Source organism: Lampris incognitus, chromosome 14 (genome assembly GCF_029633865.1).
Source record: "Lampris incognitus isolate fLamInc1 chromosome 14, fLamInc1.hap2, whole genome shotgun sequence".
Classification (NCBI taxonomy): domain Eukaryota; kingdom Metazoa; phylum Chordata; class Actinopteri; order Lampriformes; family Lampridae; genus Lampris; species Lampris incognitus.
In genome coordinates this window covers 42,697,808-42,716,591 of record NC_079224.1, presented here as the reverse complement: position 1 = coordinate 42,716,591, position 18,784 = coordinate 42,697,808, and the positions used below count along the sequence as shown (strand labels likewise).

At 46.3% G+C, this 18,784-nt stretch overlaps 1 protein-coding gene across 1 annotated transcript in view; it reads right to left on the bottom strand.

Moving 5' to 3' along the window:
- Nucleotides 1-8,030: 8,030 nt before the first annotated feature.
- The window catches only part of LOC130124471 (calsyntenin-2-like), a 235,324-nt gene continuing 224,570 nt past the window's right edge, over nucleotides 8,031-18,784 (bottom strand). The window contains 6 exon segments of the mRNA XM_056293925.1: nucleotides 8,031-8,243; nucleotides 9,937-10,127; nucleotides 10,413-10,533; nucleotides 10,666-10,811; nucleotides 10,974-11,141; nucleotides 12,367-12,578. Coding sequence (XP_056149900.1) covers nucleotides 8,031-8,243; nucleotides 9,937-10,127; nucleotides 10,413-10,533; nucleotides 10,666-10,811; nucleotides 10,974-11,141; nucleotides 12,367-12,578 — 1,051 coding nt within the window.

Genomic DNA, 18,784 nt, shown 5'->3' with positions numbered 1-18,784 from the left:
AGACGCCGGGCTAACCTCTGCTGCAGGCTCATGAGAGTTGTATTGACCAGCCGGCGATGGTGGGAGGTGATCAGTACAAGACACATTAAGCCAGTAATTAGCCCATCGTATTTCCTCACCCCGCGGGGGGAAGGCCTGGTAGCTGAATTGAACAGTCAGCAGCAGAAGCGGCGCGGCCCGCGAGGCCTCCCGCGCAGAGCCGAGGGGCCGATTTAATGATGCAGTCAAATGAAAGTCAAATAGCAGCGGAGAGCGGCTAATTGAGGAACAGGTCAGCATATTGCTGAAATGGCTCCTACGGTGTTTCCTGAGACATGACGGGAGAGAAACCTCAAGACGCTATAAACGCCACAGCTTCCTTCACTGCGATGTGAACCGAGGCGTGCTGCAGTGTGACGGGCCAGCTAAAGGCAGCGAAGCGAGACGGCGTGGGGCGTATTGTCTTGTAGGGCTACCATGCAGATCTTCAAACAAACAGGAATAAAGTCTTAAAATCTGGCGTCTCCCCAGTTGTACCCGGCCAATTACCCCACTCTTCCAAGCACCCCCCTCTGCCGATCCGGGGAGGGCTGCAGACTACCACATGCCTCCTCCAGTACATGTCGCCAGCCGCTTCTTTTCACCTGACAGTGAGGAGTTAGGACGTAGCGCATGGGAGGCGAACAGGCGCCCCCGACTGACCAGAGGAGGCGCTACTGCAGCGACCAGGACAAATACCCACATCCGGCTTCCCACCCGCAGACACGACAAATTGTCTCCGTAAGGACGCCCGACCAAGCCGGAGGTAACACAGGGATTCGAACTGGTGATCCCCCGTGTTGGCGGCCTACCAACCGCTACGCTACCCGGACGCCCTGCAAATGTATTCCTCGTTATTTTTACTCGATCTTTGCAGAAGCGGAGTTTGAAAATTGAATCACGAGGTTTCGCACCTTCTGGACCTGGAGTCCAGGAGGTCCTGCAGGGTGGGCTGAACACATCCGTTACACAGCACTCATTAGCAGTCCGAAAAAAAGGTCCAAATACAAGACTGGAGGGAAAATTCATTCATTCGTTCTCATCAGACACATTCAAATAAGACGAATTCGGCCTTGAACCAAATGCGCCAACCTAATGATGATGATGAATAAACCAAGTGGTGCAGCCGAATCTCTGCCAGGGGGGAGGTGGAGCTCGGTGTCTGCAGGTGTGGCGTCGTTAACAGCTTACGCTCGATAATGGACTGTACGATGTCCCCAAACCGCGGCAGAATAACGGAGAACGTTACCTTTTAGTGCTGAAAACGTCCTAAAATGGCAGTGCAGCGACGCTGCCATAACCAGACAACACCGGAGGTGCAAACCTGCAGAACAGGCGGAAGGTAAGAAAAGCCTGTAATCTATATTTAAGTAAAGAGCATTGACAACAACGAGACAGACAAACAACTCACCTGTCTCACCTCACCTGTCTCTCACCTGTCTGTCTACTGTGAAGGAACGATGAGGCTACTCTGAAAATGTAAATTAAATTGGCCGGATACAATTGGGGAGAAAAAGGGGGGAAATTCCAACAACAACAAAAAAAAAACACAGTAGCTTCATATGTGATGAACTGAAGGCCACAGTAAAAAAAAACAAGAGACTCTTTCAGGGGATCAATTACACTAAAGTTAAAGACATGCTAATGGTAAAGTTAAGGACATACTAAGGGTAAAGTGAAGGACATACTAACGGTAAAGTTAAGGACATACTAATGGTAAAGTTAAGGACATACTAACGGTAAAGTTAAGGACATTACTAACGGTAAAGTTAAGGACATACTAATGGTAAAGTTAAGGACATACTAACGGTAAAGTTAAGGACATACTAACGGTAAAGTTAAGGACATGCTAATGGTAAAGTTAAGGACATACTAACGGTAAAGTTAATGACATGCTAACGGTAAAGTTAAGGACATTACTAACGGTAAAGTTAAGGACATACTAATGGTAAAGTTAAGGACATACTAACGGTAAAGTTAAGGACATGCTAATGGTAAAGTTAAGGACATGCTAACGGTAAAGTTAAGGACATACTAATGGTAAAGTTAAGGACATACTAACGGTAAAGTTAAGGACATACTAACGGTAAAGTTAAGGACATACTAATGGTAAAGTTAAGGACATACTAATGGTAAAGTTAAGGACATACTAATGGTAAAGTTAAGGACATACTAACGGTAAAGTGAAGGACATGCTAATGGTAAAGTTAAGGACATACTAACGGTAAAGTTAAGGACATACTAACGGTAAAGTTAAGGACATACTAACGGTTTGGACGTGATATTATTGAACCGAATCATAAATGTGATTAGAGAGGAAAGGGTTAACTTAGTCCGCTGAGCGACTAGACTAATCTGTCATGGAGACGAAGCCAACCGCGGGCCCATGTCCATGGAGCCCCACTCATCATCATCATCATCATCATTTGCCCTCTCTTACAAAACCAATTAAGCTCAGTGGCTATTAGGGGCTACAGTGTACACTGGCCAGCCATGTTAACAGCCCCTGCTTGGGGTTCAGTCTCTCGTTGTCAGTCTGGCTAGTGCAGTGATTAGATCAGCAATTCTGAAATTACGTTTGGAGCCGAGCTGGACTCGATGGGCGTCTGCAGGGTTAAGGCACATAATCTGAACAGCAATATATGGACAGATGGGGTTAGTGCAGTTCATGCCAAGATTATTTTCCCCATTTTTTTTTTTTATGAAGTACCAGATCACACTTGTCTCCGCACCCCCCCCCCCGGTTCTATGAATCATATTTGTCATGAAAAATTTGGACGTAGTATCTCACTTGTCTCCCTGAAAGTTGAGTTTACAGGGTGAACTTGGTCCATCAGCCTCCTGTCTTCATCGCTGGGTTTGTTCCCATTTCAGCCAGTAGGGGTCGTTGCTGTCTCAAACAAATGAGGTGCATTTGGGAAGGAAGACCCAACCCTGACCCTTGGCCTTGCTCCTTCACTCATTAAAGGCACGTCAGGCTGAAAATGGCCACAAGGGGCGCTTGAACCTAATTGAATGGGAGTCAATGGGCAAATATCACAAAATCACAAACCGTCGCAGTTGTAAGATGTTATCTTTCTATATTTGCTCAACTCTATCAAGAGTGTCTATACTAGATCGTAATTTACCAAAAGCAACTGAAATATGGCATATTTCTAATGAAGCTTTATTCTCTTATTCTACCAGTAAGTCATCCTGTCACACGCATTGAAACTGATTTACGGTGAAGGTTTTGCTGGGAAAATGTTTTATTTAAATGAATAAATGCTAATTTTCTTCAAAGCAAAATTTAATTCATCAAAAAAATGTGACGTAGGTGGTAATTACTATGTGGAATTGCTATTTATTAGCTCCATAATGCTATGTCTCAATACATTATAGTTCAAATGACCCGAATGACTACATGGATTTAGTGAGACAGAACTACTTATTAATATTGTTGGAGTCTGGTGCATATACTCTAATTCTAAGACTATAAAAATGTAAGTCTTTTGGCTAATAGGCTAACAGTCCCTTATGTAGGTTGATGTGTTCACCTTGGTTTTTGTTTAATCTTATTTTTTCCCTGTCTTATCAACAGATTTGTGATTTACTGTTTCTGAAAAAGCGGTGGCGATGGAAACAGCTTTCCCTTCAGTCTAAATTCCTGATGATTCAAGGGTCTGGCATCCGTCTCTTGATTTTCAGCTCCCAACCTGTGAGTATTTCAGACTAACAACACATTCATAGGATTTTTTTCCCCCAATAGGAATTGAATTCATTTATAATTTTACATTTTTAACTCTATATTTTTACATTTTTCTTTCATCACCTTAATTGTTTTTATCATAATCCTTCTTTAATCAGCTCTAATTCTCTTCATTTTAATTGTGGTCTTGTGACTTTATCGTGTTTTACCTTGTTTTGTGGAGCGGATCTGGTACTATGTCCTATATTTCTATGGTATTTTGTTGTTTTATCTTGACTATGTGCATTATTTTATCCAGTTGTGTAATGCACATGAATGCTGTTCAGAAAGGTGCAATATAAAGTTTATTGTGTCCAAGTGCGGACAACAGTGCAGTCAGGTTGTCCTTATTGGGCACTTGGCTACACTCATGTGCTTCCAGGGAATCAAAAAGTGCATCACTATCAATAGAGTCAGAGTCCTCCAAAGCCCCTTGCAAGACTTCCCTTCCCTGGCCTGAGACATAATGCATGAATGACTCTGTGACCGTGTGTGTCATTACCAGTAAGCGGGACAAAAGCTGGGTATTGTCCACATAACAGTGAAAATTAATATTATGGTGACAGATGATCTGACCCAGGTGGAGCATGTAAATGGAAAATATTAATGGACCAAGAATTGACCCCGGGGGATACCACATGTGAGGGGGGCTATAATTATTATAACAGAGAAAGATCTGTCAGATAGGTAGGATTGGAACCAGGCAAGAGCAGTATCCTTAATGCCAACATAGTTTTCCAGGCGATTTAAAAGGATGTCGTGGTCGATTGTATCAAAAGCGGAACTCGGGTCAAGCAGAATTAAAATTGAGCAAGCACCAGAGTCAGTGGTGAGCAATAAGGCATTGGTAGCTTTAATGAGAGCTGTTTCTGTGTTAGTGGTATAGTGCCGCAGTGGTTAGTGCGGTCGCCTCCCAGCAAGAAGGTCCTGGGTTCGAGTCCCGGGGTAGTCAGAACCCTGGGGGTCGTCCTGGGTTGTCCTCTGTGTGGAGTTTGCATGTTCTCCCCGTGGCTGCGTGGGTTTGCTGCGGGGGCTCCGGTTTCCTCCCACAGTCCAAAGACATGTAGGTCAGGTGAATCGGCCGTACTAAATTGTCCCTAGGTTTAAATGTTTGTGTGTGTGTGTGTGTGTGTGTGTGTGTGTGTGTGTGTATGTGTGTGTGTGTGTCCAGGGTGTCTCCCTGCCTGCCTATCGCCCAATGACTGCTGCGATAGGCTCCAGCATCCCCGCGACCCTGAGAGCAGGATAAGTGGTTTGGATAATGGATGGATGGATGGAGAAATTGAATTCAAACATCAAAGCTGAAGGAAACGGCAGTAGGAATCACATTTTCCTTGAGCTATCTTAATTCGTATAGAGATCATTCGTATAGAGATCTATGGAGTAGCCCTGTGATGGCCTGTCCGGGGTGTCTCCCCGCCTGCTGGGATAGGCTCCAGCATCCCGCGACCCCAACTGGGATAAACGGCTTGGATAATGGATGGATGGATCTATGGAGTATTTAACGCATTGCTGCTGATGGCAGAAAGATGCTCATTGGCCCCCTCTGCACCCAAAGCAAATAATAATAACGACCAACCATTTATAAAACATATCCAGAGAGAGAAAGAAAGAGCTGTGTAGATTCTAAAACAAATGTTTATTGGTCAATATACAGAAAGCACTGGGACGACCACTAGAGTAAGAGAGAAATCCCAACCATTTCGTTTACAAAAAGAAAGAGAAACGTATATGTATATATAAAATAACTTGTCTTGAACATTTTTACAGGGTTCGTATTTAAATTCAAAAGGTTTTTTTTTCCCTCATTATTCTTTTACGACACACAAAATGGCGAAGGGGAAACAAGGCAGTAGTCTTACAATGATGACGTCACGATCACGAGCGCGCTAATGGCGACAGAGAGACAGACGGGACCCGGGGGGACGAGCGTTACACAACTCACACGGAGCCGAAGCGTCGTAGGTGGCCAGAACACTGTAGATAAGATGGAGGACGGGGGGGGGTGTGGCTTCTCCGGCTGAACTTACGGCTAACATTATAATTTGTGTGGCGGAGAATCGTCACATAGCTAGCTAGCTATGTCACGGTAAGCGGTTATTTTCTTGCCCGGTGCGGGATTCGATACGGGGTGGGCTGCACCGCAAGGCGACGTCACTAAGCGCTCGGCTAAAGGGTCAGACCCGTTAGCTAGGGGGCTAACGTGTCTTATTAGCAGTTTACACTACGTTAGCATCCTTTCAGTTTTTTTCTATTTCAATAAGGACAACGCAAACCACAGCAAGCGAGCTTGTCACGTTTCTCCTGGGCCTCGTTAAAGTCTCCACTCTGGTTTCTACTCTTGTTGAAGCAGTAGAAACGTTTCTTTCCCTCATTAGCTCATAAAGGAGGAAGCGGACTTCCTCCGTTATACTGTAACGTGCATGGATAAGTAGACACGTTGGGCCTCGACTAACGAGTCGGACCCTTTAGTCCAGTGTTTCTCAACCGGGGGTCCGCGGACCCCTAGTGGTCCGTGGTGTAATTGCAAGGGGTCCGTGAAAATAAAATATCTTTAAAAAAAAGATCCTATGACATTTATAGAAATAGGATTATTTTACTCAAATGTGACTGAGACCTTTATCTACCTAAACTATAAAGGGTAACAGGACTTTTTTCTCTAATTACATCTGTTTCACAAGTGTAATTTATTGTATTTTAATAAGAGATCTCGCTCCCGTTTGCATTGTTAAAAGTTACTGCATAAGAATTCTGTTTTGTTAACTATATCTAAGTTACAACTGAAAGCTCTTATTTTTGCCCCAAAGAGTGAATAAATGCTATAATGCAATTTAAAATGCAGTTTCTACTGTTTCTATCAAATTGCAACCCCCCTCCCCCAAGATCAGGTGGAGGGGTCCTCAGGGTAGATCAAAAATACGCAGGGGGTCCAGGACCCCAAAAAGGTTGAGAACCACTGCTTTAGTCGACTGGTTAACGTTGTCGCTTGTGAAGCGGGAGACACGGGTTCGCGTCCCGGGTGCGGCGACGGTCTCCCAGACTGCCCCCCGAGTTATAGCTACAAGACTTCCGGCTGGTAAACTGCAGCGAGCTCGCCGCTGCTGTGCGAGGTGACAGTGAGAAGGGAACTCGGCTCTTCTTCCATCTCGCGTCCCTTAAATTTCTTATGACCTGTGTTTCATGGTTTCAGAGAATCCGGCATCGATCACACGGACCTCAGAAGTATTTGACAGGTTGGTTGACAGGGGATTTATTGAACGCGGAGAGACAGTACAGCTACGCTATACCTACTGTACACGCCGGAAGGAGCGATAGAAAAACATACACAAGTACTGCGTCCTTCTTTTTCATCATGGCAAGAACAAACCAGGCAAAGAAAGAAACCAAGACACTGAACAAACAACCATAGAAATAATCTATCAAAATGATAACGCACGCCTTTTGTGTTACATTAGTGTTGGGTTAATCATACATCGCCAGATCTGATAAAAAAATAAGAAATATTTTGAACTGCACGAGGTTTTAAGCAAAACAAAATCTGAGAATATATTTCATTGCAAATATTTAAAACTGCAAAGAAAGACAACAGCCCCTGTGTTGACGCACACTTTCCCTCCAGCGGCTAGTCCAGCTCGCTTGTCTCCGACAGCAAAATACTTCTGGTCGAAACGTTTTTAAAGTGTTAGTCTGATCTAATTTAGCCTCCGATCATCACTTATAATGAGCCTCTTGCAGAAGCGTATGCTCGCTGGGCAGTCGCCGTGACGTTTCTTTTCTTTTTTTTTGTATTTAACTCCTCTACTTTTGAACGACAATTTAGAAAATGTATGATCACTTGCTTCTCCTGTGCAATCTTGGGCTGAAGAAACATGTAGATTCATTTCATCCAATTACTGCACCAGCTGACTTTACTAATTAGCACACATCCCACGGGGGGGGGGGGGCTGAACTAATTAGAGAAATTAGCTGCTGGAGTAGTTCGTCGGAATGGAAAACAAGCATGTGCGTGTCCCCTGGGGGCATCTGGGTGAAAACCAGTGGGACGAGAATCATTTTTGAGACTTCAGCTTGCGTGGGTGGGGGTGTAATTCTGACTTTGACCAGCAGAGGGAAGTGTTTCATTAAAATTGGCACCGCAGACAGTTGGTTTGAAACCGAAGTTCTCCCAACAGACTGCAGCTCGTGAACGGGTTTCATGAGGAACTCTTGGGAGTATTTCCGTGTGTGTGCATGTGGGTGTAGCTGTGTATTTGTGGCCGTGTGTGTTTGTTGTGTGATCGGCTGGTCAGTATGGTATGGAGGTGCTGTCCCACTCGAGCTTGCCCCTCTGCTTTCTCTCCCTCTGTCCATCTCTCTCTTCCTCCTCCTCTTCCTCCTCCTCATCCTCTTCGCTGTCTTCTGACTCGGCACTCGAGACTCCCCCAGTCTGTTCTTCATCCTCCTCCTCTTGTTCCTCCTCCTTTACTTCTGTGTCCAGAGTCTGAGCTCCGCCGACGTTCTGGAGGACAGAGGAATGAACAATGACTTGAAAAAGGCACCAAAAGACCACACTATAAAAGCTAAAATGATTTCACATACAAATATTTGACCACTTAAAACATCTGAGGCAAAATAAACAAACTGCATTTGAGCGACCTTCAAATTCTCAGACAGTGATTATCACTAAAGGTACTTACATGTAATATTTTGCTTTCCCACAGCCAAACATGACCAGTACAAATCAGCAGGAGTTGCTAAATGGTCCTGATTGAAACAAAGCAAGCACCCCGACTCCTTTACATTACTACTACTACTACTTTTGGCTGCTCCCGTTAGGGGTCGCCACAGCGGATCTTCCGTTTCTATCTCTTCCTGTCTTCTCCATCTTCCTCTGTCACACCAGCCACCTGCATGTCCTCCCTCACCACATCCACAAAGCTCCTCTTTGGCCTTCCTCTTCTCCTCTTCCCTGGCAGCTCCATATTCAGCATCCTTCTCCCAGTATACCCAGCATCTCTCCTCCACACATGTCCAAACCATCTCAATCTTGCCTCTCTTGCTTTGTCTCCAAACCGTCCAACCTGAGCTGTCCCTCTAATATAATCGTCCCTAATCCTGTCCTTCTTCATCCCTCCCAGTGAAAATCTTATCATCTTCAACTCTGCCACCTCCAGCTCCACCTCCTGTCTTTTCATCAGTGCCACTGTCTCCAAACCATATAACATAGCTGGTCTCACTACCATCTTGTAAACCTTCCCTTTAACTCTTGCTGGTACCCTTCTGTCCCAAATCACTCCTGACACTCTTCTCCACCCACTCCACCCTGCCTGCACTCGCTTCTTCACCTCTCTTCTGCACTCCCTGTTATTTTGGACAGTTGACCCCAACTATTTAAACTCGTATGCCTTCATCACCTCTACTCCTTGCATCCTCACCATTCCACTGTCCTCCCTCTCATTCACGCATAGGTATTCCGTCCCGACTCCTTTAGATTACTGCCTTTAAAAACACAAGGAGTAACCACATGTACAATACATTTTCTCCTTTTGCAGACCCTTTTACCCAAAATGACTAACAAGAGAGTCAACAATTAGTCATACATTTATGTGTCACCTGCAGGCATCCCACAACACTGAACAGAAGATATATCATAGCCGTGAGTGCAGCATGTGGTTAGTGTAAGTGGGCAGTAGGTACGTCGCCAGTTGTTCCTGGAGTCATAGTAGAGGGCAATTCAAATGACAAACTAGCTGGACAAGGACGCATATCAGTATAACGGAGGGGAGTTGTTTTTGTTGTCTGACAACCTGTCCCCCGAAAAATTGTGGTTTGCACTCACAGTCCTCAGCAAAGTGTACAGCAGTCGTCAGAACGGATGGCGTCTACGAAGGGTGCTTGGAAATGGCAGATGCTGGCTAATGTGCTGTGTATCCGCTGAACTTCTGTTTGAATGTGTTAGTCTTGCTTGCGGGAACACTTGCTTGGTGTTCACACCGCTGCCATTTAGAGGTCATTATTCAAGTAGAATTACACACAGCACGTTGAGTTCTGCCCCGCTCAGACAGAACGCACACATCGAGGCGGCGCCAATGTTGTATATGTGTACTCATACAGTTTGAATGCAGTCACCAAAAGAAAACACACTCCATGTACCACTGTCCGCACACACACACACACACACACACACAGACAAAGAGCTGTCTTGTTACTACCTCCATGGGGTTGACAGTGATGGTAAGTGTACTGTTTTCCCAGTCCACCTCCGATTCCTTGACCGCATCCTCCTCTTCTCTGGAACCCTCCTGGTGAGTGGCATGGATCCTGTAGATGCCGATAACCACAATCACCACCAGGGCGGCGATACACACCACTATCACCACTGTGGCCACTGGAGGAGCCCCCCCTGACAGATGACAAGAGGTGGGATTAATGAAGGAGAGATTTACTGAGAAGTTAACATATTGTGTTATGTTATATTATACCACATTGTTATGTTATGCAATATGTTAGGATATGTGACGGTTTGTAATATGATGTGACATTATGTTTTCTTATATCATGTTTCAGTTATTGTTACATCAGTCGACATCTTTTTAATAACGGTTCCATTATTCCTCCCTCGTGTTTTTCATCACCCCATTTTTGTCCCTGTCAGTTTACACCGTTTCTGTCCACGGCTCTGTCTTACCGGACATGTGTGAGTTGAGGGTGTGTATCATGAGTGGATGATGTACAGGTCTCATGTACTGCGACTGGGCGGCCATGTGATTCACGTGTTCCACGGACGCCGAGTGGTGAAGGACGCTGACCTAACGGGTAGGGACAAAGGACGTCTCGCATCAGAAGAAAAGACACAAAGGCAGCAGAGACGCAGAAGGGCGTTCTGAGCGGCGGAGACAGACAATATATAAACAAGACGTAACAGAATCCGACCCGCTGACCTCGAGAGTGAACTCGTTGCTGGTGTAACGACCGTTTAGCTCGGAGCACGTAAGCCGAAATTTTCTTTCACTGAGGGTGGACGGCTGCCAGTTCCTGTAGCGAACCTGCCTCAGGGCCTGCTCGTAGTGGGCCATGGAGTCCACACCTAGCACACAACAACAACAACATCATAGTATGGTCAAATACTCTAAATCTGGTCCACCACTTTGTCAATCGAGTCATACCTGTAAGTGAAGTTGTATGATAGCAGTCAGCTCCAGGGATTATTGATACTTTAACTCATGACACATCACCGGCGCCGCCCTACCGTATATGGATATGCCAGAGGTGGAATTGGTGGCGTCCAGATGTTTTCCCAGCAGGGCGTTGTGATGAATCTCCAGACTCTCTCTAGTGGGACTGAGCTCCTCACCGATCACCAACACGTCACAGTAGTCCAGGTTATGCATCACCTCCATCACGCCTGATCTGTGGGCTGTTGACACGGGCGTGAACTTAGTATGTGTCTATGACAACCAGTATGACTGTACAACAGTGTTCCCACGGTGTGATGTGATGTTTGTAATACATCAGACTGTGTGTGTTAGCTTTGGTCCCAGGATCCATTTTTACAAGGGTGGGGACTGGTTACTGCTGAGCTGACAGCACACCAGCCACAATGGCTGCTACACCTGGTTTGTTGTCCTGCTACACCTGGTTTGTAGTTTGTAGTCCCCACTGCCAGAGGGAGGGATCATGGATGGGCATCATGGATTTCAGCTATAAACTACACCTTAGCGACCTGGCATAGCTTCTCTGGGGGAGAAAGTGGTAAGACTAAAACCCGAGAGTCTAGATTTTTCCTACAGGCTTAAATAATGAATCAATCTCCCGCTTAGTCAAGTCATCTGGAAAGGAAATGTTGCTGATTTTCAACCTTATTCCCATCTATCAACTGTAACGGGCATCTCTGTAATATACACAGTAGTCAGCAGCGCTGTCTGTGTTGCTGTGGCATGCTACAGCAAACTGGCCTACTTCCATCATCCACTGGTATCAGTGGATGGCAGAAGAAACACATGGCAAGGTTGGCGAGCTCTTCTGATCTCTGATCTCCGCCACTGAGAAATCTCATGCGATGCATCCTAGTACACGCAGTCCATGTAGAACAGCTCTTTCAGGAGAATGAATCACTTGAAACAGTTCCAGCACTTACTGGACATGCAGATTATTAGTGGCTAAATTTCCCCCTAATTTCAATTCAGAGAAGGGCAGGATTAGGAAGGAGTATATTAGAGGGACCGCTCCGGTTGGACGGTTTGGAGACAAAGCAGAGAGACAAGATTGAGATGGCTTGGACATGTGTGGAGGAGAGGTGCTGGGTATATTGAGAGAAGGATGCTGAATATGGAGCTGCCAGGGAAGAGGAGAAGAGGAAGGCCAAAGAGGAGGTTTATGGATGTGGTGAGGAGGACATGCAGGTGGCTGGTGTGACAGAGGAAGATGGAGAGGACAAGAAGAGATGGAAACGGATGATCCGCTGTGGCGCCCCCTAACGGGAGCAGACGAAAGTAACAGTAATAGTAGTAGTATGCTCATATTTATAGACATAGAAACCTAATCGGTCCATAATAGTAACGCGATCAGCCTGCGATAAATAACGGTATTTGATCAACGATACTACAAGACGGTGATGATAACAGGATGAGGCGTGTGCTCACAGCCGCTGTGCGCTGAGCTGTCTCCTTTAACCACCGTGCTGGTGATGCGTAGCTCCTTGAAGGGCGCCACGCCCAGCGGGCCCCGCAGGTCGCCGGCAGGCCTGATGAGTCGGCTGGATCCCGTGATGGTGATCCTTGGCTCACTGGGCGGAAGAACCATCACAACTGCCTTAATGTCTGGGATGGAGAGACACGTGTCCTCCCCAAAGCACCTGAGAAACGAAAAGAGAGAGGGATTATAGGACAGTCCCGGTGGAAGGTGAGTTTCTGACCTGTATCATCAGTCACTGTTCAATAAGGCTTGTCAGTTCAGCAACCAAATCCTGCTCCATATTTGGAACAAAAATGTAGGCGAGTTTGAAGTCATATTCGAATTTGCGTGTCAAAAATGTTTCAGGGCGACACGGTGTCGCAGTGGTTAGCGCGGTCGCCTCACAGCAAGAAGGTTCTGGGTTCGAGCCCCGGGGTAGTCCAATCTTGGGGGTCGTCCCGGGTCGTCCTCTGTGTGGAGTTTGCATGTTCTCCCCGTATCTGCGTGGGTTTCCTCCAGGGGCTCCAGTTTCCTCCCACAGTCCAAAGACATGTAGGTCAGGTGATCGGCCGTACTAAATTGTCCCTAGGTGTGAATGTGTGTGTGTGTGTTGACCCTGTGTGATGGCCTGGCGGCCTGTCCAGGGTGTCTCCCCGCCTGCCACCCAATGACTGCTGGGATAGGCTCCAGCATCCCCGCGACCCTGAGAGCAGGATAAGCGGTTTGGATAATGGATGGAAAAATGTTTCAGGATTTAAAGTGACAGTTCCCCTCTAAAAGCCCTAAATCCTCTAGTGTGGCAACAGAACACTAACCCGGGTTTCCACTGACATGAGGCGAGCAGATAATGACAGAGTTTGAACTGCCCCTTTAATAAGGCCTATCCAGTAGTCACTAATGAGTTGTCTCATGGTTTCCTGTTTGAACAGAAGTGGGCGTCGAGGCAGAAACAAAGAGAGTCGTCTTTCAGAAGAGCTTAGCAGCAAATGGTGCAAAATACGAATATAAATGCTGCGCATCATTTTCAAAAACACCAAGCAGACTGTAAATTGTGATAATTTGGCATTCTCTCTCTCTCTCTGTCGCTCGATTGGGCTTGTTGCAATTCCTCTCCACTTCACAAAATGCCGCCATTGTGTTTCTAATCTTATTTCCACTTCCTGAATAAATTGGGTAATTCAAGTTGTTGTATTACCAAGAAGACGATAGGGGAGGATGCACAGCTGCTCCTCAGATGGTATGACTCTTAACTTTGCTTGTCCACGCCTTTACTTTGTAGGAGTCAGTGGCTCGGTTAACTTTGTTTTTCCACGCCTTTATTTTGTAGGAGTCAGTGGCTCAGTTAACTTTGTTTGTCCACACCTTTATTTTGTAGGAGTCAGTGGCTCAGTATCACGACTGAGGTTTGTCTTACTCGTCATACGGCAGCTCACAGATGGCGGTTTATGAAAAGACGCCCACACACACCGCTCAGTAGATTCTGGTAAGTCCTTTGAAACTGGCCCCAATCAAGTCGTCCCTATTCACCGCGAACGCCAACGTACGACATTACATCTGACTGAACCGCTTTACTAAGCAAAAAAAAAAACTAATTAAAATCTTTGGGAGTTGCTGAATGTTCTGGGTGATGAGCTACAGAAAGTACACCCCCTATTAGTCTGTGTAAGACACCTCCAAAATCCTAAGTGCTGTATATGAAAGTGAACTTGTTTTCTGATGTGATAACTTGTGTTTGTGTGTGGTATGTAGTGTCATAGTATCTGTGTAACCTTGTCTAACTAGTCTGGCTGTAGAGATGTACAGTTACAGACAGTATGTGTGTTTATGTACAAGTATGTATGAAGGTAAACTTTATTCTCTTGTGATGAACTTATTTCCATCTATCTATCTATCTATCCATCCATCCATCCATCTGTCTATCTGTCCATCCATCCCTCCGTCTATCTAAGAAGTATATCTGTGAAGAAATACAGTGAATGATGGATGGAAAGTAGATCAGTGTGAATTGATGGCCATCCATCCATCCATTCATCCATCCACTATCTAAACCGCTTATCCTGCTCTCAGGGTTGCGGGGATGCTGGAGCCTATCCCAGCAGTCATTGGGCGGCAGGCGGGGAGACACCCTGGACAGGCCGCCAGGCCATCACAGGGCCTTGTCTGTACCCTCTTAATCAAATGTCCTGACTTTGTTCTCAGGACTACGGGTATTGGTAATACCAGGGAGCATGTTTAGCACCGCTTCTCTCTCGCTGTGCCGCAGGCAGAGATGAGATGGGGGAAACTGATAACGTCCTGCTGCATATTCACAACATGAGCAACTCTCTCGCTGAAAGCCAAGAATCGAGACTCTCCGCTCTTCGTAAACACGTCTGTTAGAATATAGTTTGATAATCAAATTATCTCGGGTAAAGTCTGACTCGTCTTTTCCATTTTCTTTTCACAATTTCTGAGGAATTGGACGGGAGACAATCTCCCCTCTTTCACCTTTCTTCGGCTGTGTGGTCACAGAAATACTGACCTGAACTCTGAAGTCCTGAGACAGTCTCTTCTACATGCTGAATTTCAGTGTTATCTCCCTTCACTGGCAGAGCTAGAAAATATAGAGCAATGTTTTGCAGGGATGCACTTCTAAAGCTGACTGGTTAAGGTAAACGTGTTTTCCTCCTGTCCCCGTTTTGCTGGTGCTGCACTTTGCAGTGGCTCAGCATCACTTCATTCACCTCCAACACACACTGACTGATGTTAGTTTGCAATTTGTCATTTTACCCGACTGTGTTTTTGGAGAGATAAGATAGCTAGTTTCCAATTTAAAAAATACATGCTACAGAAGGGGGCGGCACGGTGGTGCAGTGGTTAGCGCGGTCGCCTCGCATCAAGAAGGTTCTGGGTTCGAGCCCTGGGGTAGTCAGTCCAACCTTGGGGGTCGTCCTGGGTCGTCCTCTGTGTGGAGTTTGCATGTTCTCCCCGTGTCTGCGTTGGTTTCCTCCGGGGGCTCCGGTTTCCTCCCACAGTCCAAAGACATGTAGGTCAGGTGAATCGGCTGTACTTAATTGTCCCTAGGTATGAATGTGTGTATGTGTGTGTGTGTGTGTGTGTGTGTGTATGTATGTCGGCCCTGTGTGATGGCCTGGCAGCCTGTCCAGGGCGTCTCCCCGCCTGCCGCCCAATGACTGCTGGGATGGGCTCCAGCATCCCCACAACCCTGAGAGCAGGATAAGCGGTTGGGATAATGGATGGATGGATGCTACAGAAGGTTAGTAATACTGATAATTGATATCACACAGAGGCACCCCCTGTAAGTAGAATGAAAAAATAAAAGCACTGCACGTTAAGTCAAACACCACTTTGCAGTGGTTAGCATAACACCATTAGCCGTGACCTCAACGCTCCGACTGGCCGATGGTCAATTACGACAAGTCTGGTGAGAACTGGCAGCTTCATTACCGCTGAGGATACTGTAAGGAAGAGAGAAGGAAAGGGAGCAGAAAAAAGAAATACGGGGCTGTGAAGGGTGGGCGGGTGGAAGTCGGTGGAATCTCTCAGGATTAATGCTAAATTAGAGAGTAAATACACTTTTAATGAGCAGAGGCAAAGTGCTTTGTACTTTTTTTTTTATGTGTCCATTTACCTTCTCCGGCTGCCGGGGAGCTGGTGCCGCCTGTCTGCCGCTGCAGGCTGACTGAAGGTTACCTGCTTCTCCCTAATGCATTTTTTAGACGGAATATATTTTAGAGGCGCTACGTGCAATAATTTGGCTTTCCTGAAGCATAATATGACTGGTAAATATTGGCAGGCATCGCTGAATGTCAGCGAATGAGACAAAGTAAATGACTCACTGCCACCCCGCTCCCCTTGACCTCCGAGGCATGCTTCTGGTTTTACCTCGGAGACGAGACACTAAACGGCACGGCGAGACAGAGTAACCCTGCAAGCTCCCCACCCTAGCTTTAATTTCATACACTTTTTAGGGCTGTCGATCAGTTAAAAAAATGGACCTATTAATCGCACAATTTGCTGTGATTACTCTCGATCAGTTGTTTTTTCGTCTTAAGACTGAATCTTGTAATAATGGATATTTAAACGTGAATACTGTTGTTTAATAGCATCTTTTTTTTAAACTTTGAACACAGATTCTCTGCTGTGAACTAGATTTCTAATAAAACCATCAAGGCCATCAACACCGAGTGTCGGCTTGAAAGGCATATCTCTTGTACGCACTAGCCGATAGAACAACAAAACCCAGGCCTGTATGTTAACGTGGCAGCTGAATTTCAAAACTATCACGGCTATTAAAATTAGATATAATTTCTTGATTTTGAGCTACTTTATTGATCCCCATGGGGAAATTCCTCTCTGCCTTTAACCCATCCTAGCTGTGTAGCTAGGAGCAGTGGGCAGCCGCCGTGCAGCGCCCGGGGACCGACTCCAGTTCGTCTCGCCACGCCTCGGTCAGGGGCACAGACAGGAGTAGTAACCCTAACATGCATGGCTTTTTAATGGTGGGGGAAACCGCAGCACCCGAAGAAAACCCACCGCAGACACGGGGAGAACATGCCAACTCCACACAGAGGACGACCTGGGATGACCCCCAAGGTTGAACAACCCCGGGGTTCGAACCCCAGGACCTTCTTGCTATGAGGCGACAGCGCTAACCACTGCGCCACCGTGCCGCCCAAAGAAAGTTTGTATACACTAAAATTGTATACACTAATATAAGTGATAATGAACAAAAAAAGTGTTCCATGTTCAAGTGCCAGTTGAATTTAAAGCGTCATGAATTCAGGAAGTTCATAACATGTTCATTAATTGTTCATCACAGAACCCCACATGTGCCCCAATGGTACAGCATCATAGAACGTCCGATATTCTCCATGAGGAGATGAGGGCTGGGAACAAATAACGCCTCCTGCAGCGAGAAAGCGGAGACGAAGGTTACCACTGTACCAGTCCTGGGAGGAGCAGAGTCGGGAAACGGACCGCTCTCCATGTGGAGGGAGAGCGCACAACGGCAACGTTATTCACGGTACCAAAAATAACGTCTGTAACCGACCAAGACACAACGTCATGAAAACGTTACCCACGAGAACAAATGGTAACATTTGCTTAAAAATGCTGCTGTGACGTCACCAGAAGCTAATGTCGCGGTGGCCAAACTTGCATTCAGTGGTGACGTCACGTGTTAGCTAGCTAGGTCCCGATGTGCCTGTGAGACAGCCTCGCACAGCCGCCACAGGAAGGAAACAAAACACAGCTGTGTTAATTGCTTTAATGCATTAAATATTTCAAATTAATCGCAAAAATAAATGCGTTAATTTTGATAGCACTAATATTTTTGTGTCCTTTTCTTTTTAGTTTCATAGTCAAGTTCTGTGTTTGCCGTGCTGAGGTACTATTGCTGGCTAACCCACACAGGAGTACTGGCAGATGGACTGGACTCCCTATGACTCGAAGGCACTAGCCCACCAGTCCATGGTCTTCCCACATGCCATTCCTTATTGTAATATTTATGTCCTTTAAAAGTCATACCTCCTTTTACTTCTTTTCTGACCAAAAACTGCCCTGCGAAAATGTTTGTTACCCCCCCCCCCTTTTCTCCCCAATTATTCCACTCTTCCTAGCTGTCCCGGTCACTGCTCCACCCCCTCTACTGATCCGCGGAGGGCTGCAGACTATCACATGCCTCCTCCGATACACGTGGAGTCACCAGCCGCTTCTTTTCACCTGACAGTGAGGAGTTTCTCCAGGGGGACGTAGCACGTGGGAGGATCACGCTATTCCCCCCAGTTCCCCCTCCCCCCTGAACAGGTGCCCCAACCGACCAGAGGAGGCGCTACTGCAGCAAACAGGACACATACTCACATCCGGCTTCCCACCTGCCGATACGGCCAATTGTGTCTGTAGGGATGCCCGACCAAGCCGGAGGTAACATGGGGATTCGAACCACCGATCCCTGTGTCGGTAGGTAACGGAATAGACCGCTATGCCACCCGGACGCTCTGATGTTTGTTACTTTCTGAGCTGTGAGCCACCTAGCTTCCCTGCCTTACCTCTACATGAAAAAGCACAAGTGAAGATGTGATATTCCAACTGAAGATATGCAGTACTTGCATCTGAAGTTAATGTTAAACCTAATTCATCTGTGACCGCCTCTGGAGGGAGGACAGATTATCGGATCTTCGATGTGGCGGAAATCTGGCTGTGCTTATGGAAAAACAATAAAGCTGCTGGCGCTGTGCACAATCCTGATTTCTTCTGTGCACTTGTATTTCTATATTTGTGAGGACCACTTTGAGTTTGTAACCATCAGAGCGAGGACATTTTGCCCTGTTTTGTTTGCGTGTTTCAGGATTAGAATCAGGATTGGGTTAAAGTCAGCGTAAGGGT